Here is a 15,899-nt window from a genome sequence, read left to right on the forward strand (position 1 = left end):
CTCTGTGATCCCAAAGGAGAGGATTATCTGTCCTGAACCAACTCAGAGCAGCCAGGATCAGATGCACTGAGCACCTTCAGCTCCCCTGCAGGCACAGAAGAGGGTTCAGGGCTCCTCCAGCAGCACCAGGGAGTCTCCAGCTCCTTACCCAGAACAGCCCTGGGCACACACCAGAGGAAATAGAGCTGCAACTCTGGGCTTGCTGCAGACTATTCTCAGGAGAAATCCCACAGGATTTTGCAGAAATTCTTTTTCCAGAGCTACTCACACCTCCAGGTTTGCATTTCTACCAACAGATCAGATTTTTTTACACTGGACTCCTGGAGCAAGCCCAACCACCTTGAAGAGCAAAGCACAGCACAGCTCAGGAGCATCAGGCTGACCTACCTTTTTGGTTTTGGTTTGGTTTTCCTCTTTGAGCCTGCAGCTGGAAGAGCAGTCAGGTTCTGGGGGGCATCTCTCAGCCCAAAGCTCTTGGCCACATGACCCAGGTGGAGAGATTTGATGTGGAAGATGTGCTTGAGGTCCTTGGGATAGGTGGTATAGGCACAAAGGAAGGACTGCAGTGCTGAGGGGAAGGAAAAACACCAGTGAATTCTGTTTGCTGCTGCATTTATATATATATATAGATATATACACTTAAAGATTCAACTGTTCCAGCTGAAAGGACATGGGGCTGGTCCTTTGGGACACCTTCTGGTCAACAGCTGGCAGGAAAGGTTGGCATGTTAAAAACCTGTGAAGGCTGCACAGCACTGGTACAATCCCAAAAGGGGAAGGTAGGTGCTGGGGAGGTGTTAGGGACTGAAACAAAACTCCATTGAATTGCTGGGTTTGGCTTCTGCAAGACTGCTCCTTTGGCCCCAAAAGGTGAATTTGTGGCATTTCTCTCACGAGCCATTGATACTGAATGGCAGCAGATAAGAGGAGAGTGGGAACAGAGATGCAGGGATGAAGAAAGAGAAGCATGGAGATGGCACAGGAAGACTCCTCTGATATTAGAGTCCCAGTAGTCCATGCATTTTTCACCAGTTACCAGCTAGTCCCTTATAAATATCTGAGAGCCGGATGGATTTCCTGACTCATCAGCACACTGAGAACAGAGCTCACCTTCTCAAAAGGGAAAAATAATAGAACTGTGTGCAAATTTCCCTTCCCATCTTTATATTCCTGTAATGCCCTTCCCTCAGGGCTCATTGCTCTAAAGACAATCATCCACTAATATGAGCACTACCTCTGCTCCTCCCCATCCCCAGAACGTTCACTACACCCGGGCTGGCCCCTGCTCTGGGAATAAAGGAACTGCCAGGAAGGAAACTCTGCAGCTCAGAAAATGCCTCCCCTCAATCCCCTGCTTGCTAAACCTCCTGTGTCCCCCCAGCCCTCAGTCCAAAGCACCTCCTGCATCTTCCTCTCCCTCTCACTCCCTCCAGCAGTGAGCTCTAAACTCTCACCTCTCCTGCCCTTGCCTGTTGAGCCACCGGACCAGCAAGTTTGCCCACAGCTTATGTCTAATCTCTTGGCAGCAGCCGGAGATTGGAGTTTATGAACAGTAATAAAAATGTCATTTTAGCAGATCAGCTCCTGGAAGGACCCAGGGAATCCATCAAAGCTCTGTTTACTGAGCAAAGCGAACTCCTTTTCCCAATCGATGAGAAGAAAAGATTGAGTTTTTTGCACCTTCTTCCCAATTTCACAATGCTGCTTTTTTAGAGGCTTCTGAGCACCAGGAGACCTGTGTTTTCCCAAAAAAGAGAATCCTAAATTCCAAATACTGTCTCGGTCTCCTGTCTGAAGGCCATCCTTCTGAGGGCTTATAAACCAGCTCAAATGCTCTCAAAACTCCTGTTCTGCTGTTATTTTTTTTTTTCACGAAGTTATTGGTCAAATTCACCTATGAGAAGGTGTAACTCTTCAAAGGGAACAATAGGAACTTGCTCCTGCTTTGAATTCAGTCCCATTGGAGCTAATACAGCTGTCTGCCTCACAGCATTTGAAATGGCTGATACTAAAGATCCTGTTATTATGAAGGCTGAGCTCACCTCCCACAGCCGTGCAGAGAGGAAAAGCTGCTGGTACCAACTCCCCAAATCAGAGTCAGAGAATCAAAAGTGTCAAAGGCTCCCCTCTTCCCAAAGTCCTGACAGACATCCTCCAGATCCAGCTGTGAGCCAGAGCACACAAAACCAGGGAGAGCTGCAAGGCACTAACCCAGAGCTGAGCTGAGAGCTGCAGGTCACAGAGCCAGCCCAGGAAAGTGCCTCACCTCCAAGCAGCTCAGAGCTGAGACGTTCATTACAGCACCCAAGAGATGGAAATGAAGACCTTTGTGGATGAGATTCTTTTTAAAATCTTTACTATCACGTCTTTAGACCTCTCAGGGTTGCCAGAGCCATGTTTTCTGGCCTTTATGTGCAATTAGAGTGGCCAGATACTGAATGCTTTATTGGATTTTTTTTTTTAAAGTTGAAATTCTTTTATGATTTTGTGATCAAAGAGACAGAGCTTTAGGAAAACAACTCACAAAGACTGGTAACAGTGGTGGCCAGGCCATAATTCATGTACAGGGTTCCTTACCTTGATGCCCCAAGAACAAACTGTGTGAGCTGTTGAGAGTTTTTACCACACCAACACAAGTCTAAGGTAACAGGTACTGGCTTGGAGTGGGATTTGGACTTGTGCTCACTAAGACAGAGGATTTAGATTGGTCTTTTGCACCCCTGCATCCCCATTTTTTCTCCAGGAAAAGTAAGTGTGGAAAATCAAAGGAAGAAAAGAAAAAAGCCAGAAAAAGAAAAAAAATGATGGGGGTTAGATGGGCTGGTTTATTGTTATTTTAAACAGGGGATGAGAGGGTAATGGGATATGAAAGGGAGACAGGTGACATAACCTGTTCACCAGGCCCTCAGCACTGGCCCCAGGGCATGGCCCCAGCAGGGCTGGATAAACTGGGAGGCACTTTGCCAGAGCAGCTGGGAGCAGGAGGGAAGGATGCACCAAAACCATCACTGATTTGAGCACTGTGCCACAGCCCTGGGCTCCTGTGACTCTGCTGGGCCTCTCCACACACAGGTGTGAGGACAGAAAGGAGGAGGCAGAATGCTCAACTGCTGGCTGTAAAACTGGGAAATGAGGAGGAGGAAGGCAGGGTTTGCTTCCTCACCCTCTCTGTAACTCAGGGGAACACAGGATTACTCTCCTGAGCCCCTTCTGGCCCCACAGCTCCAAAGTGAAGCACCAAAGTGAAGCACCACCTCCATGCAAAGCCTTGGGGTGAGCATCCTCCACTCCCCAAAAGGGGCTCCACTCTTGCTGAGGTTCATCCTCCAGGTAGCAGGGCCCAGGCAGGGCCCTCCTCCCACCCATCTCACTGCTGATCAGTCAATCAAGTTTGAAGGGCAGCACCTTCCCTGAACCATTTGATTTGAGTGTGAAAAGCACAGGAGCCAGAGGCAGAAGGGGAGAGCGGGCAGGGAGCCACTCTCCTTTTGAAAGCAGGCTGCAGTGCAAACACTGCTTATTAACATTGACTAGGTCAGAAAATGGGGAAAAACAGAAAAAGAGAGAGAAACAAATGCATCTCTGGCACAGTTTCCAATTGATTGTCTGCCATGAAAGCAAAAGCCAGCTGCCATGTTAATTATTCATGATGCCTGGCTCAGAGGGGAGGAAGAGGGGCTTATGGAAGCCACTCAGCAGTGGAAAATTTGCATATGTAGATAGCAGAGTTGGAAAAAGAGGTGGAGTGCTCCTCTACAAGATAAATGGGATGCACAACATTTCAGCATTTCCTGATGTATTTTCTGTGCTTCTTTTCTGTGGCTAAAGAAGTTATTCATGCTGAGGTCAGCAACAAGTGTGGGTGGGTGGGTGTGTGCACAGTGACACTGGGTAGAGAGGAACCACAGAGGTTTTTTTAGGTGTGACCAGAGTTATTCTCTGGTTGTTCCTGTCACAGGCATTTCAGGTTAGAAGTTTGCATGGGGTACAAGAAATCCCAGGGGGGAAGCAGCAAGAAGCTCATCCATGCAGAATGAAGGATGATGATTGTTTCAGTCAGATGTTTTGAGATTGTGGATTTAAAAGAGCAGCTACAAAACTGCACCACACACCTGAAAACGGGTGCAAGCTGCTTGTGTAGCAAGTCCAACACTTTCACTGCAGGAGGAAGGTGTTTGAAAACCCCAAGGAACTGAAATCAGCACTGCAACTGCTGGAGGTGGGGTGAGATTCCAGCCCAGGGATGTGCAGTGGTGGGGGGAGAGCAAAGAGTGAAACAGCAGAATTTGAAATTCTTTGCCCCTCAATACAGCCACACATAATCAAAAGCATGCAGAACAATTGGGGTAAGCAGACAGGTACAGGAGGCACTCTGGATTGTGTCATCACCTGAGAAGGGAGTACAGCTTTCAGAAAAAAACAGCACCTTTGACCTCCTGAACAATTTTCATGCTGAACTTTTATCTTGAGAAGAGCCTCTCCTTCTCCAGTTTCTCCAAACATTGTACAACTCCAAGAGCAATTTCCCCATATGGTTTTGGACCCCTTGGAAGGTGATTTCAAGTGATTTCACCTGTCCCACATCTGTATGCAGGTGCACACAGCAGGTACACAGAATGGTAGACAAATGATGCAGACCATTCAAATTCATCTCACTGGTTGAATTAAAATTCATCTTAAACTGGAAATTAAATTAATTATGAAATTAAAATTAATTTTAAATGAAATTAAAATTCATCTTAAACTGGAAATGCTGCAGAACTGAAATAACTTCCACACAAGCTTAGAGAGCAGGGCTTGACTCAGAGAAATGAGGCACAAAAGAAAACAATCAGGAAGGGAGATGTGGGAAGAGGAGACTCAACACAAGGGGAAAGGCTCCAGTCCTAAATACTGTGAGTTAGAATGGCTTAGTCTCTTTCATAAGGTGTTTGCATTCTGTGGATTGTCTCAGTAACTCACAGTCAAATTCCCAGTAATTGCCCAGGAGCTCTGGGGCCTGACCTCCACAGTGCCCACCCTGCACCACCTTTATGGCTCCTGTCAGTTTGGTGTTTCTTTTCCTACCACATCCCCAGCAAGATTTTAATCCTTCTCCCAAATCTGTTTTCCTCTTGATTTTCCAAACTGAGAGGAAGAAGGGCAGAGTCTCTTACGCTGCTCAGTGACAACTGTTTGCAAAAGATGGCACATCAAACCCCAGACTTGTACACAGCTACAATTACCAAGTCCATCCCAGTTTTTATTCTCCCTGCCTTTTTGAGTTGTTGCCCCTCTCTCTTTTATCTCCCATCCCACACAACCAGCTCCAATCCAAGATCTTTTACTGGTCAGGGTTGCATGTTGCTTTTCTGGCTTCAAATTCACCCCTGGGGTGAACTGGAGGCATCTGATGGGAATTGCAGCAGGATGTGGGGAAGTCACCCATCCCCTTCCCAGCACAACCCACTCACTCCTGTGATTGGGTCAAAACCCTTGGATGTGAATCCCACTGAAAGCCAAGACTAAATCTCATTTGCACATAATATGGGAACACCAGAAATTAACATTTAATATCACCACAAAGCCTTCTGGGCCTGCCTCAGCCCCCTGCAGAGCCCAGCAGCCCCAAAATGTTTCTTCCAGGTCTTTTCCCTGATGCTGTGCCCCAGAAGAAAACCTTGGCAGCTCCTCTGAGCCCTTGTGGGACAAGTGGAAGGAAATCACTGACCTTTCTTGGCCCACTGGACAGTCCCCTCGCTGGAGTGGACGAGATTTTCAAATTTTGTCTGCAGAACTGTGGCCCTCTCCCGGACTTCCTGAGGGTTCTTGCCACAGGATTTCTACCAGGGAGGCAGGAGGATTAGAGGAAAGAGAGAATTTGAGTCAGGAATAATGAAGCAGTTTACAATAGATTTAATAACAGTAAAATCACACAGCAACTACCCAGGGGCCAACAAAGGTAATCCTCTCAATATTACTAGAGGAAAAAAAAAAATCCAGATAAAGATGTTAAAGTCAGAGCAGCCAGTGAGCGCCGTGTGGTGGGGAGAACAAATCAGTTTTAATTTTGTGTTTTCTAACATCTATCACCTACCTTTTTCCCTTGTTTTTCTTTTCCCTTCCCTTTTTGGTTTTTTTTTTGTTTTGCTTCCAGGTACAACAGGCCAGATCCCACTGCCAATTTCCATTAGAATTATTTGGAATAACTCCCCCCAGACCCTACACTAACAGTTTCAGAGTGATGCTGCAAGCTCCCCTGTGCCCTTCCCCAAAACACCCAGGGCAGGAGACCATGAGATCCACAACCACCCCCAAGCTCCAGAGAAGAGACAAATTCAGCAGCTGTGAACAAAGGCAACCAAATGAACTTCTCATCAATTCCAGCATGGATTTCTACATGAAGTTTCCTGACTGCCAACACATCATATTTGACTGGAACGGCCATCACTTGGCTCCTCTAGAGCAGGACAAGCCCCTTGCACCAAAGGCATGACAGAATAAACTTCCTCAGGCCAAAAGGGCAATTTTGCACGTGTTCCAGCTTTCCTGGGATCAGACTGTGGGATGCACTTCAGGAAATGGAAAACAAACATTCCTGGGAGCAAGCTGTTACTGGGAGGAGAAGAGAGGCTCTCTCCCTCTCTGAGGGATCCAGGCAGAGAAAGGAAACGTGGACCAGAAAACAAGTGGAATTTTTGATGGAAAGCTGACAGCAAAGTGCAAAGCCAAGCATCCATGGATGTGCACCTCTCCCAGAAAAGGGCCACAGTTCTCCAGTGTGACTCAAGGCAGGAACCAGCATCCAAGTGGGAGAGTGCCAGATCCAAGGCAGCAACTTGGTAGTGGTCAGACCCCTCACCCCAGCAGGGCTGACTGAATACAAACACCCAGCTCCTGGGACTCTGGAGGAGCCCTGTGCCAAGGCAGCAATCCTGCTGCTCCTCTCTGCCAGATCTGCATGCTAATGCTGCAAACCCCTCTTTGCTCTGCACTGCTGCCAGGCCAGAGCAGCCACATCCCACTGACACCACAAACAAACCCCAGGGACCCTGGGGGCTGCCAGCACCTGACACAAAATGCTCTCCTGTCCCACGTGTGCCACTCTGTACCCAACTGCAAATGTGCCCAGAGACAGACCTCAAATGTAGTTTAAATTTGCACTGTGCCTTCTCTGAAACTCAGGATCCTGCAGCTTCCAGAATTCCAGGTAATTCCTCAGCAAAGCAAACACACCTGGGGCTGCAGCTCCTGCTCACTCACTGCCTGGACTGCACCTCCAAAGACAGCCTGGCTGTTTGAACTCATCAACTCTCCCAGATTTCTGTTCTCTGCTGTCTCCCAATCCCCTCAGGAAAGGCTCATGACCCATCTCACAGAATCACAGCATCCTTCAGGTCAGAAAACACCTCCAGGATCATAGAGTCCAAACTTGGACTGATCATCACCTTGTCAACCAAACCATGGCACTGAGTGCCACATCCAGTTTTTCCTGAACACCTCCAGGGATGGAGACTCCACCACCCTCCTGGGCAGCCCATTCCAGGGCTTGACCACCCTTGCAGTGAAGAAATTCTTCCTGATGCTGCACCTGAACCTCTCCTGGCACAGCTTGAGGCTGTGTCCTCTCCTCCTGTCCTTGTTCCTTGGAAGCAGGTGCTGACCCCCACCTGTCTGTGACTTCTCTTCCCTGAACCTCCTTTCCTCCAGGCTCAGCCAGTTCTCTCACCTGCTCCTCACATAATTCACTCTCTGGACCCTTCCTCACCTTCTCTGGACATTCCTTTCACAGGTTCCTCTGACTTCAGGTGTGCCCTGAAGCTGAGACCATCCCCATCCAAGAGCTCTGCAGAGGTTCAGCGACCCCCAAGTGGCCGCTCCTTGTTGTCACCACCAACTTTCCACCTCCGTGAAACACAAAACTTTCTGGCCCCGCCTGCTCCTCCCGGCCCCCGGCAGTTTCCTTTTGTTCAGCCTCCTGGCAGCACCAAGTGTCACCTTCCCAGCGCTTTTTAATATGAATGTGAAATTAGTGAGGTTTGCCCTTTCCCCTGGCGGACAGAATCCTCTGTTATTAAAAAGTAAAGCACTTTAATAATGAAAACTTTTTCTCTTTTTCCTGTGTTTTAACTGTTTAAAATTAATGAGAAGGGCATAACGGTTGTCAAAGCGATATTGAAAGCTGGGTAGCCAGGACCGAATAAGCACGAAAATCCCTCCAGAGTGTTAAATAAACAGTGCTTCAGCCCCCTCTGAATCCCTGTGTTGGTTATTGTATACATTCTGTAACAGCACTCAGAATAGATCTGAGCACCAGGGAGGCAGAAAGGTTTCAGAATTCCAATAAAGGCCTCAAATTAAAGACAGCCTGGTGCGAATTCCAGGAGAAAATTAAAGAGACCTCAAGCTTAAGTGACAGGTGACTTGCTTCTGTGTCACAACTGTCAGGGGATTTAGTGATAATATGGCAATATATTACAAAGGACTTTTCTTATTCCCCCCTTTAGGTTTCAAAATGAGGCATCTCTTCTTCCTGGTGCTGGGGGAAAATAAAAAAAAAAAAAAAGTAAGACAAAAATGAGGGATAAAAAGCTAGGTGCATAATTTCCAAAGTGTGAGGTCAGTGAAAGAGATATAAATAAAAAAAAAGCAAATGACAGGAAACATAATGTCCCTGAAAAACAGCTTCTCCCCTCCTCCCATCTCCACTTTGTCTTTTATCCCCTTCAGACCCTTGAGACAGAACTCATTTTAAAATTGCACCCTAATGGGCATGAAAAAAACCCTGTGTTTGATTCCTGTCTTCCAGGGAGGTTCAGCTAAAAAACAAAAAAACCCCACCCCAATAATAAAAAATCTAAATTTAAAACTGACTCAGAGGCAAGCTGTGAAAATAAAACCTGCCCATGACTGAGTGTCTGGACAGATCAAATAAATCACTGCTACTGGAAGGGCATGGAAGCCATTCCATGTGCTTTACTCACACAGGCAAGCTTTAATCCTGGTTTGGATGAGCAGGACAATTAATTTGAGACCTTACACATTTTTCCAAGACCCCAAAGATAAAAGCCTACCCCAGAGGTTTGCTTGATCTGCATCCCCATCCCTCTGTTAAACAAGCAGCACTGTTGCCATCACAGAGAAACAGTGGGATAGGAGAACTTTTTCTGCTTTGTGATTCCTTAAAATCCTGTTCTGGCAGATCCCAAACCACAGGCATAATGAGTGTGGACAACAACATTATTTATAAGCTAAAAGAAGAAATGCAAGAGAAAAAAGTCAAAGTGCAATGCTATTTCACCAGTTTGAGACATCAGGGTAACTCCCAAAAATGCCAACTCCACCAGGAAAAGATTCATGGATTTCTGTCAGAAAAAGGAAACTTCCCGTGATAAAGATGGCAGGTTTTAGGTTTGAGAGGTTGGGATAAGTACTGAAAACTTCTGATTTCATTAAGAGAACATGATAATGGAAAAAAAAATTGAAACACAGTAAGACGAGACTGAGGTAGAAAAGTTCATTCTTAAAACAGGAAAAAAAAAAGATGGGGAAACCCACCAAAAAGCCTGGCTGTAACATCTCCTGCTTCCATTATACTTCAAAACAAAATGAAGGATTTTGTTTTAATAACAACTTTTTACTAACCTCCACACACCTTCTCTAGAACTCACCAAGTCCCCCTTGCCCCCCTCCATAAAAGTTGAAAGATCAAATTTATTCTCTTTGTAGGCAGGTGAACATTCACACGCCCAGACATAGCCACATATATATTTCATATACCTAAATATAAAATATACATTTTACAGGCACTTCAGCTTGCTCCCTGGCTGCACACAGAAGCCCAAAAAATACATGTTCCAACGTGGTACTTATAATGGACTTGAGTTGAGGCAATGAGAACTGAAGAGCATCATAATGAGGTTCCTGTGTGCAGGACTATAATATATACATGACTCAGAGCACAGAGAGAGTGAGAGCAGAGCTGAACCTCCCTCCAATGGCAACATCCCAACAGGATCAGGTTCAGCTCCTCCTGACACCTCCTCAATCCCCCCTGTCCCACTGCACTCTCAGCTCATTGTACTGTCCCTGTCGCTAATTTAGGGAATTTAATAGAGATTAACTCTCCTGAAAATTGGGAAATGCCCCTGCAGCTTCTGAGCTGACCACTCAGAGTCTCCATGGCAATATAAACATGGAGCTAACAAACACAACAAGTCCTTGATTGCATTAATATATTTTTCAAGTCATTCCTGAAGGAATCTGTTTCATATTGACAGAACTGCTGTAATTCCATCCCCATTAAATGATACAGAGTTTTTCCCAGGAAGAGAAACTCTTTTCTTAAATCTCAGTTCTTTCAGATTGAGTCACATAAAAACTGGTTATTCTAACTGTAATTACTGTATTTCTAAGTTCCTGAGAGAGATTAAAACCATCCTACAACCACAGTGGATGGATTTCAGGTCCAGTGAAGTCAACAGCAAAACCCCACTTGCTTTGATGTCAGAGGGAAAAGAGGAATTTAATCCCACCTTTGAAAGCAAAAGGAACCAAGTCCTTCTGTGCAGCACCTGGCACTGCCCAAACCAGCAACTGCTCCTTTCAAAGAGGGGCTGGGTTTAGAGCTTTTTGGAAGGAAAGGAAGAAAGCCAAAAGATGTGTATTTAAAAAATTCTGTGCTTAAATGTGCAGGGCATTTGACAATTTGGAAGCATGGTAGAAATAGCAAACAGGTTTGGTTTAGGTTTTTGTTGCTAAAAAGGGATTTTCTCCTGCTGCTTTTCAAAACTTAAATTGAAATTTCCTGGAACAAAACATGTTCTCTTTTTTGCCCACATCCCGTGAAATAACATTCATCTCCACATCTGGAACAGTGAATAATCTGTCCCCAGTCAGTAACAAATTTAAAGTACAATTTCTGCACAAATGGAATTGTTGAAAAAGTCTTCAAAGGAAATCTGAAGTCACTCTCCCTATAAGCATATTTGGGACAAAAAGAAAGTATTTACACATGGAATTACTTAAAATAATTTCTGCACTAACAAAGCACAACTTTGTTAGGAGGTGATATCGTAGGCATGACCCAGCCATTTAAAACCCAGGCATTACAGGCTGATTTCAGCCAAAACCAGTGGTGGGAGAGAGCTTTAAACAGAGCTGCATCTCAGCAGAGCTCAGACCTGGCTGTGTGTGAGGGGCAGAACACTGAACATCTTTCCCAGGAACACCACGGCCCCAGCAGCCAGCACCGGGAACGAGGAGCCTCAGACACGGGGTAACAAAGGCACAGGCAGGCAAAACAGCAACAAGAGGGAAGAAAAGAGTGTGTGCTGCATCATGCTTGACACATTCTTGACTTCCATTCAAAATGCAGGTTCTTGCAGGATTTAATTTGCCAGAGCGCAGCAACACCCAAAGACATCAATTGCAAATGAGTGAATTCTGTGAATTAGCAACTTGAAGGCAGACCCAAGGCTTGCCCAAGTCAATAAAAAGGTGCCTGTCAGCCCAGGCAGCTTTGTTTTAGGCTCCAAGTAAATTACAGATGATAAAAACCCTGATGTAACACATCACCAAATGCATTTTCCTCGTTTCTTCAGAGAAGTTGAGAGCCATTTGTCACCTCCAACAGGATTTTAGTGCAGAAACACAGGAAAAACATTGTGCATGAAGAAACACAGAGCTTTTGCATCCAGAAACCTTCCCTGCCTGTTACAAAGGTATTTGCTGAACAGTTAGCAAACAACTGCTTTCTGGGAATAACAAAAGACTGAAAAATTGTGATATAAGGTAGGTCTATAATTATTTACACTGTCTGACATCATGGATATAAAGACAGACACTGAGGCAGGCACACTTGTGATGTTGGACTGGCAAGTGAAAACTGGAGCAATTCCAGAGCAGCAGAGGAACTCACCTTGTTTCCTGGTCTGTGCACCCTGAAGCGATCATCTTTCATCAGGGTGGCTAACACCTTCTCCATCTTCAGCTCTGAAACACTGGGGCAACAAAGACAAAAAATTACTGTTTCTCCTGCTTTGAAACACAGCCTGGAACGAGCCACAGACTGGTAATGGAGAGCAAAACAATTGAGATTCACAGTTCAACTTGGGAATTTATTCCTGAAATACACAAGGTCTTAGTCCAGACACTCCCTCATCACCTCTGGAAGTGGAACTACTGTAAAATCCCAACCCCTGCTTCCATGGCACAGTTTCACCCACAATTTTGTCACTGTTTTAAGCCAACAACACACACACTCCAATTGTAGCAGAGAATCAAAATAACTGAGGGTGGACTTTCCATCCACTGAAAGCCTCCTTGGCTCTCGACCAAGAGGAACTGATTAAAGAAATAAATTGGATTCACTTCCATGATTTTCAGGATTTTTCTTTCCTTGCACTGAGAAGCACCAAGACAATTGGGAAGCACCTGGTTATTCTTTTCACCAGAAGAAACTCAAGACAGAGCTGTAGCAGCTCATAACATTAATGCTTCTTGTAAATTTTTTTTGTAACTATAAAGAATAAGATCTGCAACCTCCACCTTGAACCCAGGGATTGTCCAACATTTCTTTTTTCACTGAATGCCATGGGCAGGAGCAGGTTGTTTGTGTAACTGTGAGAGACTGAGTGAGGCACCCACAGGCTGGAAACACCTGCTCCACTTTGCTACTCCTGCCACATCTTGTCTCCTCCAGTTTAGCTCCCAGAGTCTCTGGAATGAGACACAGTGCTCAACCCTCACTCAAAGGATGGTACTTTCATGTTTACACATGAATAATGACCACACTCACAACACCAAAGAGCTGAAACTAAAGCTGTGCAAAGACACAGCTCCTTCTTCCCATAGGGTAACAACAAAACCCTGAGGAACTTTCCCCATCAGCCAATTCCCCTGCAACTTCAACTTCCATCCCTCTGGTCACATTTCTTCCCCACAGGATCCTGTGTGATTCCAGCTCCTGGCTACCTCACTCAGGTCAGAGCTCACAGGCACTTCCCAATGGACAAACTCACCCTCCAATTCATTTATAGCCTCAAAAGCCACCTCTGACACCAGACACACAGTTTGATTTCCTTTCCTGCTCCGAGAACTCACCTCCCCTCTCATCTGAAGTGCAAAGCCAAAGCCCAGCCCATTAGGGACTCCACAGCATTTTTTTTTTAAATACAGGAGACTCATTCAGCTGTCCTAGCCAGGCTTCACACTGGGCATTTATTTTCATTCTGTCGACTCACATTCCTCCTGTAGGCTCAACCAGATGATTTATTCTCCAGTCCTGCTTGCATGACACTACTGGGTCCTGCTATGGCCCAGATCTGGAAATGCTTAGAAACCTGCTTCATTTCCAAGTGAGCAGTCCTGCTTAAAGGTGCATTTACAGGACACTAGAAATTCTTTGTCCTCTTTAACACTGTCCTAAGGGGCACACACACCCCAGGTGACAGCACAGGAACAGCTGTGCAGCTCCAGGCCATTAATATTACAGCTGCATCCAAACTGGGTCCCATTTCCAAGGGAATTACTCAGAGCATAAAAGCTGAGGGCTGTGGGCCCAGATTTTCAGTAATGGGCAAAGGTTATGTCTAGAAAAGAAGCCAAGGAGTTCACTTGGGATTAAACCAATCTAAGGAAGAGAGAAATCTTTGGGGTCCAACAGTTCTCAGATTCCTGAATCTCAGCTGGTCAGAAAGCTGCCTGTGGTTTCTGAAAGGAACTATTGCTGCTATTCTTCAATTTGTAAAGTACAGAAAGAAATTAAAACAACAAGGATATCTTCTTCTTTTCACTCCAAGCCCTCTACCATCTGGCTAGCAGGAATGGATGAATTTCTGCCACAGTGTTTGACAGGATATTGTGATCCTCACCTGCTCCCCATCCTTCCCAGCTAAAGCAACAAAACCTTTACTTTTGCAACCTGCCTTTTCAGCCTCAGCCAACTCAGCATCACAGCAGAAGGCAAGGAGAAGGTGCAGAGGAACAGCCATCCAGCCTGGAAGGGATGGGCCAGAGTGGCCACAGGACACCCTACAAGGGAGAGCAGCCCCCCCATGTGCAGCTGGGTCACCCCATGCACAGATTCCTTCACAGAGGATGCAGAGACAGGCTGGGCAGTGATGGGGGAGAAAGGGAAATGGAGCATAAAATGACAACCGAGGGTTCCTCTGTCTGGTTTTGAAAAGTATAACAGCAAATTAAAACATAAATGGTAACCACTTAAGCAAGAGGAAAGCAGACCTCCCCCTTCCCCCTGCAAAGGTTGCTTTGACACGGCTATGAATGAAAATGTCAAACCTTTGACATTGATTTGTTGGAGTTGGGTCCTCCCCTCCCCTGGCGTGTCGCCAGCAACAGATACCAGAACTGGGTTCACAGCAGGGAGCAGGGAGGGGAACAGCACAACCCCCGAGCAGGGAGGGAAACGACTGGAGCAGGGAGGGAAACGACTCGTGCCTTCACGGTGATGCCTCCTCCTTTATAAATTAGTTAGGCTGCTGTTAGCAGATAAAGAAATTATCTGATAGCTGTCGAGGCAGGCGCTGCGAGATTGCAGCTGAAGGGGCTAGAAGAGACATAAAGGAAAAAAAAAAACAAAACCAAAACCTCGCATTTCTTCTGCTTGTTGCCTCCTCCCTTTGAAGGGAAATCTGTTAGTTTTGCTTGGAGCTGAGACAGAACATTTTGGAGTCTATCCTTTTTTTTTTTTTTTTAAAGAGGGAATGGAGAGAAAACATGAGTGTGCACGTGCCTGCACATCCACATTTACAGCTGGGCAGAGCAGCCACAACTTCCAGCTACGCAAAGCCCAACCTGAAAGTTGCAGAGAGAGGAGGCAGCTTTGCTGAGCCCCAACAGGAATTACTGATCTCAGCAGAGCCAAAGTGAGATCGTTTTGGCAAAGGCTAACGCTGCTTTTCCACACTGGAAGCCAAGGAGAGGCTTCAGGTACCGGTGAAAATTAATTGCAAGCGATTTCCAATTTCAAAGGCAGTCATCTCTAATTCCAAAGTGGATTTTCATCCAGGAACAAAGCCACGTCTGCTCTCATTACTTCCGACTCTCAACATTCCTGGACTTACTCCCATGCATGCTGGGGTGGGTGGAGGGGTTTAGGAAAAAACTCTGGGTCAGATCCTCATCCCCTGTAAACCAGCAGAGCATTGCTCATTTACACCAGCTGAAGGCTGCAGGGACACATCTCATGCTTTGTCTTCTTCAAAATACATATTTTATGAAGTATTTACATTTCAATAAACCCAGCGGGAACTTCATTTAAAAAAGGAAAAAAAAAAACCCCAACAAATTAAAAAAAAAAAAAGAAAGATTCACAACACACACTCATCCTCGACAAAAACCTGAGAGATTTAAAAATTAAGCTAAGAATGGGAAAAAAAAAGCAAACTCCAGTAACTTGTGCAGACCAAGTCAGAGGGCAAAAAGATTTAGGGTAAAGGAACAGAAATGAGCAGTGCTTAAGAGGAGGCTCAGTGACAGTCCAACACACGCTGTCTTTTGCCCTCACACTGAATTAAATTGTCAGGATTATCACCATAATGCTCTGTTTATGAAGGGTAACGGCAATTTGTGCTGATGGCACTTGCTGCCTTGAGCTTCAAGCTGCCTTCCTGCATCTTCTCAGTAATTCATCAGCTCCCTGCTCTGTCCCTGTGCCCCTTCTCCTCATCCTCTGTGTGGGAAGAGCAGAGAGGTTGGATTGCCCCGTGCCCGGCAGGCACTCACTGCCTTTCCTCTGAGGATGGGGGTCAAGGAAGGCAAATTACACTCATTTCTGGCAAGTCCTTCATCTGCAGAATGTAAAACAAACAAGCAAAACAAGAAAAGGCAATCCCCAGTGTCATCTGGCTCTGAAAAGCAAAGGAAAAATAAATTCACATAAATCTCCCCCTCCTTAT

At 45.8% G+C, this 15,899-nt stretch overlaps 1 protein-coding gene across 1 annotated transcript in view; it reads right to left on the reverse strand.

Annotated features, from left to right (window-relative positions):
* The window catches only part of DDX31 (DEAD-box helicase 31), a 45,230-nt gene that overhangs the window by 8,872 nt on the left and 20,459 nt on the right, over positions 1 to 15,899 (reverse strand). Inside the window, exons 17-19 of the mRNA XM_071454384.1 lie at positions 11,900 to 11,981; positions 5,711 to 5,822; positions 388 to 568 (exon numbers count right to left, since the gene is read on the reverse strand). Of these exons, the coding sequence (XP_071310485.1) occupies positions 388 to 568; positions 5,711 to 5,822; positions 11,900 to 11,981 (375 nt within the window). The remainder of the gene's footprint in view (positions 1 to 387; positions 569 to 5,710; positions 5,823 to 11,899; positions 11,982 to 15,899) is intronic.

Source organism: Agelaius tricolor, unplaced genomic scaffold (genome assembly GCF_023055355.1).
Source record: "Agelaius tricolor isolate 1412-34295 unplaced genomic scaffold, bAgeTri1.0.p SCAF_38, whole genome shotgun sequence".
NCBI classification, from domain to species: Eukaryota; Metazoa; Chordata; class Aves; order Passeriformes; family Icteridae; genus Agelaius; species Agelaius tricolor.